This window comes from Anoplopoma fimbria, chromosome 21 (genome assembly GCF_027596085.1).
Source record: "Anoplopoma fimbria isolate UVic2021 breed Golden Eagle Sablefish chromosome 21, Afim_UVic_2022, whole genome shotgun sequence".
Classification (NCBI taxonomy): Eukaryota; Metazoa; Chordata; class Actinopteri; order Perciformes; family Anoplopomatidae; genus Anoplopoma; species Anoplopoma fimbria.
Window position 1 is genome coordinate 8,447,735 of NC_072469.1, and position 9,648 is coordinate 8,457,382.

General features: G+C 40.1%; 1 protein-coding gene across 1 annotated transcript; it reads right to left on the reverse strand.

Annotated features, from left to right (window-relative positions):
- Positions 1–10: 10 nt before the first annotated feature.
- u2surp (U2 snRNP-associated SURP domain containing) lies at positions 11–9,532 on the reverse strand. Its single transcript, XM_054623331.1, is given in 27 exon segments — positions 11–516; positions 673–861; positions 959–1,086; positions 1,183–1,293; positions 1,410–1,557; positions 1,666–1,717; positions 1,857–1,937; positions 2,056–2,245; positions 2,384–2,521; positions 2,634–2,721; positions 2,826–2,905; positions 3,008–3,170; positions 3,322–3,485; positions 3,609–3,675; positions 3,774–3,878; positions 6,051–6,094; positions 6,494–6,705; positions 6,799–6,964; positions 7,286–7,368; positions 7,478–7,513; positions 7,665–7,753; positions 7,875–7,945; positions 8,026–8,150; positions 8,314–8,365; positions 8,368–8,427; positions 8,540–8,638; positions 9,420–9,532. Coding segments are annotated over 27 exon segments (2,922 nt in total). The 5' UTR covers positions 9,465–9,532; the 3' UTR covers positions 11–380.
- Between the last annotated feature and the right edge of the window lie 116 nt (positions 9,533–9,648).

The following is a 9,648-nucleotide window of genomic DNA, read 5'->3' on the forward strand; positions in this document are numbered from 1 at the left end:
CACATCATGATTGATTTAAAAATTACATTTGTTTATTAGGAATCCTTTTTAATGTTAACTACAAAAACAGAAAATGACAGCATGAATATGACTATTGTCATAACACTCTGCTGGGGTATGTTCTACCACATGGATGAATTCCATTGGGAGGTGTTGGGAAATCAGGACACACAAGCACATTATTTTTTGTACAATATAAAACAGCAATGGCCCCTAGCCATTTGATACACCTGATGGCAACCCATGCAACACCCTCCACTCTTCATTGTCTATACATTAACATTTGGGCAGAGATCTTCAGCTACCAAATCATTCAGTCAATCTTTTATACAACACGGTGCAGAAAAGGGAAGAATGGGGAGGTTGAAGGAAAATACGTGTCAGTGTTTGCTCTTCTTTGATTTCTTATGAGACCGGTGAGGTGACCTTGATTTGGAGCGGGACTTCTTTGCTGATTTCTTAGGCGTCTTAGAGCGCGACCTCCTGGATCTTTTGGGTGTTCGAGGGGAAGGAGATCTAGGGGGACAAATGGGAAATTACATCTAAATGTTTTAACTCTCCTAACCACACTGAAATTAATTAAAAAAAACAAACATAACTTAGTCATTCGGGTAAAGGGGGAAAACACAGGTCTAATGACAACATCGGCGTAAGCACTGTTCACAGTCTTACCTCTTTGAGGCCTTTTTTGTTGTTGTGGATCGCGGGGAGTCTTTATGGGTGGTGCGGGAAGATGTGTCTTTAGAATACGAGCGGTCGGAGCGTTCTGATCTTTCGGACCGCTCTGAACGGGGTGAGGATGACCGCCCTCGTCGGCTGCTACTCCTCGTTGGGCTGGGTGACCCACTGTGACGCCGCTTCCTATCAACCAGAGAGGAGACATATCTGTCAGATTAAATTACACCTTAACTGATTGTTGAACCTGAGACGACACCGCAGCCTGCCGTGGTTATCTCACCTCTCTTTCCTGGTTGGCGTGTCGTCCTTTTCTTTTTCCTTCTTCAAGTCCTTCAGACGCGCATCAGCTTTCTCCTTCTCTTTCTTCTCCCTCTCTTTCTCCCGTTCAAGTTTCTCCTTTTCCTTTTCCTAATTTAAGGAAACATCAAATTAACCACATCTTGAATTTCAATTTTCTGTATTTGACACATCTATATTCAAATCTGAAGAGCCCAACTTAAATACCTTTTGTAGTAATTTTTCCCTGTAGTGCTCCACTTGCTCCTGAATACTCTGCCCAGGCTTCTTGGGCCTTTTCCCAGACTCCAGCTCATCTTGGAACTTCATTACCTTAACCTGGGTGAACAATAAAACTATTATAATAAAACAATACATTTTATCGGCATGCAAAACATCACAAATTACATGATATGTTGGTCTTGTACTATGGGGGTGTATTATAGTTAAAGTACCTCTATTTCTCTGAGCTTTGTGCGTTTCTCCTCATTCATTTCAGACATTTTGGCCTTAACATCCGAGTCCTCTCTGACGGGGTTTGAGTAGCTCTGATTATCATCTGAGCGAGGGCTCCTTTCATCATAATCACTGTCCTCCTCATCCCTTCAGAGTCGGAAACGGTTGATTTTAAAAAAAGGTTTAAGGGTGCAGCGATGTATTTGCAGAACAGAATATTATCCTTAAAAGATAACACACACACACACAACTCACTTTTTTGTTTCTTCTGGCTGCTCGAATGCCTCCCATTTTGAAGTTGTCACAGCTAAGGAGCAAACAAAAGAAGATAAAACTGCAACTAAGAATGCACACAAACAAAACTGGTGACAAAGAAAGTTTATGTACTAAAGTGAAAGCTTTTCATATGTTAAACTTAGTAGTTTGATGCCATCCAACTGTCTCACCTTGAGATTCTAACTCCGACTCATCCACCGCCTCCCATTTTGAGGGTGCCACCTTGAAGGTTGCCTCCTTGGACGGATCCACTATGGAAACCAGGAAAATAGCAAGAACTTGAGCAACTTTACAAGAGCTGCATACAGTAGAGCATGTCAGACACAACCACCTCATACAACATCCTACGTAGGTCTCTGCACAACTCACAAGGTATTCCATCTATGTCTTCTTCCATGGGCTTGATAGGAACACCATCTAGATCATCCAGTGGGGCTCCGTCAATAGGAGCTCCATCAATGGGCCCTGCATCTATCGGCACTCCATCCACATCCTCCAGCAGAGCTCCATCTACATACTCCCCTATTGGAGCCCCATCAATGTCCTCTGCTGGCTCAGCCTGGACCAAAGATGGAACAAAGGAAAAACAAATCAAGCCAGGACTTAAGTAACTCATGGGATAGGTTTGAAATAAAAGTTCTTATAGTAACATATTTTTTAGAATATTACAATGGTCATGTATTGTTACATCATGTACCTCCACAATGACAACAGGGGGTTCCTTCTCTGCAGAGATATTAACTAGACCCAGGAAGATGTTCTGCAGCTTGATCAGGAAGGGGTCCGGATACACAGCCCAGTCCTCCCATGCCCGGAAACATGACATGACCCGTTGCTGCCACAAAGAAGAAGAGAAGAAGGATGGTTGAGCGATATAATGTTGGTAACAAACCGATAGTTCAAATATTTGTGTTTAGTTTACTTAGTGGGATTTGGATGTGTGGTACCTTAAAGTTCTCACTCTGAAGGTGGCCCTGTATGGATTTGTATGTTGAGTTGAGGTCTGCAAAAATCTGGCATAGCTTCGTCTCAAAACTGTTGAGAAGAGGGTCAGAGCATTAATGTGAATTTGAACCTTGGTATTCAGAACTTAAATTGACAGTGCTGTGTCATACAGTCCAAAGAATTACACTACTCACAATTTTCTGTAGTAAGACGCATTGGATACTTTGGCAGAAGAGTTGTACAGCACATCAGAAACTAGATATAACCGTGCAATCTGAAATGTAAAAGAGAACATTTGATTTAATTTTGCACAGAATATAATATTCATGGATGTTGTTGGTCCTTTTCTTGGCAAAAGATTGCTGCTTTATCTTACCTTCTTGGGAAGAGGGGTTTTGAGAATGGAGAGAGACTCTGTGACACACTCCACAATCTCTTCAGCGGCATCGGCACGGCTGAGGCAAAACAACATGGCTTCTGCTATGTCTCCCCTCCTGGGAGTCAAACCACGCAGCATCTCCTCTAGTTTGTCCCGCTCGCTGTAGTATTGAAGGGCAATAAATATAAATCTAACTGCAGGTTCACCAACAGCAGAGCATTTTAACAAATCTGATGAATCATGAGATGATACAGTTTAAGACTACATTTTTAACTTGATCAAGGCCAAAAGTCATTAGGAAATGGTCTTACTCTTCTTTCAAGCAGCCTTTCTTGCTGCCGTCCTCGTCTTCCTCCTCTTCCTCACCGTCATCATAAGGACCATGGAGGTACGGATTAAGAGGAGGCGGACGCCACAAGGAGCCATTCTTAAACATCCTGAAGTCCTCTGTTTTCCATTTGACTGGTGCTTCACCCTGAGCAAGTAATTAACAGTTAATATCAAAACAAGTTCATCATGACATTTTTCTTCAATCTGGGAAGAATATCACTGAAACTTTATGCTCAACTCAAGCAATTGTATAACTTAGAAATCAAACCTGTAATATGGTGTAGAGCTTCCAGCGGTAGTAAACATGTGCTGGGCCTTGGTTCTCAAATAGAAACCTGGAAGAAGAAAAAAATCACAAACATGAGCATGCAAATACTATTAACTACTTAAATGTTAAAATACAACAGTATTACTGATGTGCAGTGGCGCTGACCTGTACATGGGGTTGTTGATTTCTCTGTTCATGATCATGGCTTCAAACATTGGGCCTTCACGCACCACAAACTCGATCATTCGGTGGATGAGAGAGAGCAAATTCCTACAAGAAAAACACAGTTAAAGCAAACGGATTCAGACAGGCCTGACTCTTGACCACTACAAAAGCCTGTCTGTTAAAAGTTTCATTTTGCTTGGTGGTTTGACACTCAGAACAGTTGTCTCTTGCCAGGCCCGATGCATAATTGACAAAACAAATGCTGTTGGTCATAACTGCAGATGTGACATGCAGTAGGCTGTAACTGAATATTGGACTGCCAGCCAAAATAACAATAATTATTCACTACTAATTTACTGAAAAGGATCAAGTTAGGCATATTTTAATAGGGAAACAACTGTCCAAGAGTGTCATATACCAGGCTTAAAGCAAATGTAACCTGAGCCCTATGTAGAACATCAATACATAAATGCTGCCAAAAAAAAACCAAACTGAAATGACAACGGATGTTACAGTAAACCTTTCAATAACACTTTCTATGACCCATGTCTATAATGCATGATAAACCTACCGATAATGCGTTATAATCTCCTTATATCACTATAATTATAAGCACTCATGCATGAGACATGTTTAAGATTAATAAACTCTAAATTAAACAATAAAGAAGTTATCCTACACGGTCATTGTTTGCTGTAAGAAAAGTGAAAAAGAATATCAGGAAATCTATAAAAGAGCAAAAAAATGATATTAAAGCAAACAATGACCATTAAGAGTAGCTTTGAATCACATTATAATGCATAATTATATGATTATAATGTTTCACAACTATGGGAATTGTATTACACTCTGACACAAAGTCAGCAAGTGATTATGAAGTTTTATGATACCTGACCTTATAAGTTATTATAAAATGCTATATAATGTGTTATGATTATTGTTACAAAGAATACTGAGTATTTAGGATTGCCTATAACTATAATTATACAGTGCTATAAGCCAATTAATCTGCAATGTAAGAATGATCAGAATGCATTATAGACATGGGTATCATAGAAAATGTTACTAAACCTTCATAATATTAACAATTCATTAAAAAACTAACAATTCAGGCGACAGTAGATTTTTTTTAAATAGTTGGTAAGTCTTCATATCAAGTTTGTGCCTACGTTATTTAAAGATACAGTGCAACAGGTATAAATTACATTGCACTGCATGGACCTTTTCCATCTCTTCCTAGTTTCAAATTTTAAAAAAATGGGCAACAATTACATAAAAAAGGGAAACAAGTGAGACTGAAGAACTTGGGAAAGTAGGAGCGAGACATTGACAAGACACTGTATTAACTGAATCTGTAAATACAGTGCCTCTCAATCCCCACTCATAACCTGACTAATGTGAAGTGAAGAAGAACCAAAGCAGTACAGGACTGATGGCCTAAACAGGCTAAACATGTTTTTTTGCTGGTGGAGTTGGTAGAAGACTGAATACAGTGCAAATAAGATTCACTTAAGTTCTTCTGTGACAATTTGGGGGAAATATATGGTGCAGGCTGCATACAATTAGCCTAAAGTGTTCAACAAGACAAATGATGTCTTTCATTTGACAACACAGAATACATTTACTTGTATTGGAGCCGATCATACCAATGGCGGGGTAAAATTCAGTATACTTTCCCAATCCATCCCATGATGCTTTTCAGGTCCCTCGCTGCTGCAGACAGTTCAACTTGTGCTGCTCACCAAGGCCAATGTCAAAGGTCATATATAGAATAATATTGGCAGGTTTGGATTTGTTGGCAGGGGCCAGATTTACTGAGCGCCCGGTAGAATGACAGAGGCCAAGGGGGTAGACGGTCTGAGTGAGCAATGGTCAGAAAGCAGGATTTCACAACTACAGATCTACAATCAGCAGACTATGTATGTGGCAGAGTAACATGCTAAAAAAGTTGAAAAACAACACAATTGAATGTTGATGTATGGAGTGGAACTGTGATGGACTAAATTCATGATGTTTGGCTCTAAACAGCACATTAAATAAGCACTATAATGATGTTTTTGTGATGAAGTGTGAAAGAGAAAAGGTACAAAACAAACTTGTTGGTCAGTATTATTCTATCTACTAATATGATGACATTGTACAATAGCCTCAACCATTGCTCACCCATACTGACCAGACCCCTGTAGCATGCAGTGATCAACTGATCAAACTTTATCTTCATTATGGGATGTTTTTTTCTAAGTTTGTACACCAATTTAAAAAAAGAAAAACATGTACCTTTCTGTTGGGATAACCACTTTGACTATGGCTTGCGACAGAGTCTGTATATGAAGTCACATCAGATAATAAACATAGAATGTGAGTATTGTTAAAAGGCAACAGGTGAAAAATATAAAAAATTCATTTAAAGTGCAAATAGACAACAATTTTCCTTTACTGCCGTCAGTTTTACTAATGGCCAAACACCCCTGACACTGGATTCATTAACCATAAAAACCTCCCTGTAACACTGAGTATTTTCCACGCTAACATTTCACTATACCCACACTTTGATACACACTGCAAAACTAGTTTAACTCAGCAAGACAAAAACTATCATTTACATAAATGGATTCAAACATGTACTGACTGCTCATTATAAAGGCTAACATCTTACCAGCTGAATTAACAAAACACTGCCATAACCCATGAGAAAATCCTAGGCTGACATGCTTAGTTACCTTCTCAAACTCCTCCTTGTTTTTAGGTGGAGGAAGCAAGGGAGCGCTGGGGTTCTTTAGCCTCTCCCGGGGCTGTGCATTGAAGGGTAGGCCAGAGGGAGGCGGTGGGAGTGTGTGCTCCATCATGGAAGGAGGGATGTAGATGGGGTGGGGTGGGATGGGCACACCTTTGCCCCATCCTAATTTCATCTCAAAGTTCATTATCATCTTTCCTGTAAGGGGAGTAAAACAATTAATTACTTTATTTATAAAAAAAACTTACATTTAATTATGAAAAGAATGTAATTTATAAAACAGCATTGTACCATTTAGGTTCTTGAGAGCTCGCTCAGCATCCCTCCTGTTCATGAAAGCAACAAAACCACAGTTCCTCTCCCGAGCCCTCTCCTCGTCTGTTCTTGGCCACATGATCTTCACGCTGGCCAGAGGACCATAACGGCCAAACTCTTGACACAGCATCTCCTCATTCATCTAAAATTTAAAAAGATATGCAGGTATGTTATTACTTCATAAATTGGCATTGGCTAATATCTGCACAACACAACCACTTGAAAACAGGACTATAAGCAACACATTTGGCCCACAGCAAAGCAACAAGGGCTGTCAAAATTGGCCAAAAATGATGTTTGAATATAATGCTTAAAAAAGTTCAAAGTATTTTAATATCTTTTTTAGCAAAAATTAAAGTTAACAATTTTTTTTTTTTTCATTTCACACTGTCCTGTTCACAGCAAATCTATGTCAGTTAGTGCTTTAGTGTCTCCCTTCGTGCATATTTGGATCCAAATTTACCTGTGGATTGATGTTTCCGAGATACAAGTTAGTAGTGGATGGGTCTCCAACATCATGGGAACCTGGCGCACAATCATCCAAAACTGCAGAAAAAACAACAAAAAGAAGAATTTCCTTTGGTGTCTGACAGAACAACAAATTTTCTTTGCAAGATGAGGATATTCACGGCCGCTATAATTAAGTCAAAATTACCACTGGACGGACGGTTTCTTCTTGAAGAACCATCCGCTAAAAGAAGCAGAAACGCAGTATAAATTTTGTTTCAGGGCAAAAGTAGACAGGGGTGGGGAGTGGGTGAGTGGAGGAAGGCTTGCAGGACAGCGCCATTTCAGGAAAAGTTAGTACATGAAACACAGTCATGAAGCTTTAAGACACTTACATGAGCGTCTTCCGTCTGTGCCCGAGAGAGGTTCGAAACGACTAACACGTCCTTTCAGCTTGTGTCTTTCATCCCTTTCCTCCTGTATTCTGCAGGAAACAGCATGAAGAACAATTACGTACAACCTATGTTCAAACTACACAAACATACTTTGGAACCGCACCATTCCCCACCGTAAAATGTCTAAAAGGTTAATGTACTAGAACTTACTGTTTAAGTTCTTCTTTGAAGAGCTCCAAGTTGCTCTTCTTCTTTTCCTTTTCAGTAATTTTCTTCACAGGCTGAAATACACATGTGGAAATAATATCATTAACTACAGCAGTTACAAGAGAGGCTACTTGTTGACTGTGATAGTACTTACAGTTCTTTTGTCTATCGGCAAAAACTGAGGCGGGGTATCCAAAGGTAAGAAGCTTTTTGTTTGGTTCTCAAAACGTGACTTGGGCTTGTACAACTTTCCTTTCTTCTCATCGGCAGCTGCCTCCTCTGAAAGATTAAAATAGTGTGTTTGTTCTGGTTTCCAATACAGTTGCATTAAAATTGCACTTTTTAAGTCATGGATGGAGGACATTGAGAACTGTGATTGTGCCCAAAATTATTATGAGATTTAATTGGGAAACACTTCATTGAGATGAAAGAAACATTTTACCTTTTGATGCATTTGCAATACCACCACGGACAAAAGCCTTGACTTTGCCCTCCCTCCTCCTTCAAAAGCCGCAAGAAACTCCTCATAAATCTCTGCTGCTGCCCGCTCATCCTCCTGAACACAGAAACCGGTGTTAAAGTAAATAAACACACGTAGCAACTTACAGAGAAGCATCGTTGTACAATGTTATAGACAATATTCTCTCAAAAAGGAAGCCAATACTTACTTTCTTCTTTATTTCATCTTGTTCCTTCTTGCTTAGGGTCCTCTTTCCCACTGCCATTTTGCCAATGCTGAAGGACTTCAATTTGCTCTCAAGCAACGCCTGTGGATGTAAACAAACAACTTATTTCATAGTCCCTCAACAGATCTTTACATTTCGGTGCATAGGACACATATACAGTCCATCACACAGATCATCATCGGTCCAAATAGTCTTCATTAACACTCAGATGATTGAGAAAATGTGACAGATATCCTGACAGGTAGGTGACGCGGGATCCATTACCGCAACAGCATGCAGCTCAAAATACACTGAAGTTATCTTGTGTGCACTTGCAGGTTGCAAACAACATCCCAAAGCTTTGATGGATATGCTGAACGCTGCAAAAACGTGTTTGCATCCTGACATCAGTATGTAAACACAACTGAGTGAATGATCCAGAGGCCTTAAGCTGCTGCAGCGCCGCCGACTGCAACAAGGACCTAGCTAAAGGCGCAAATGTTGCTAGGCCCGAGTTGCAATACATTACATTTAACAACTACTTCTGAATTCATGCATCAACTTAATTGTTCTAATTCTTCGCTTCATCACTACTTGTAAGCTGTGCAAACACTATTTCTTTCTGGGTCAACTGGCCCGGGCTAGTCCGTCTTGTGAGGCGTCAGCTAGCTACATCGCTTAGCTTAGCTGCATTAGCCACTGTGGCTAGCTTTAGCACGCTGCTAGTTAGCTAGCTACCACCGTTGCGCACACTCGTGACTCCTGTCTCTTGCGTGCTTTTAAAAGGTAGACGGTCGAGGTTGTTCAGTCAAACTGTGATTTAAATCGTTTCATTACAACAAGAAAGTCCTGGCCAATGCAAGTGCAAACGGTAATAATTCACCTTAGCGCTAGCTTTTTGAGAGCCACCAGGCGTTCGGTCCGCCATCTTTTGTGTGACTGACAAACAATCGATCGGCGATAACAGGATGGAGCGGCAAACGTGAAGCTCCAGGCAGCACAGTCGATCACCGAATCAGTGATGGATGAACTTATTACAGTCACTCTTTAGCGGTCATATTTACATGAACAAAAACAACCCAACAAAATTGCAATGTTGTTTTTTTTTTTAA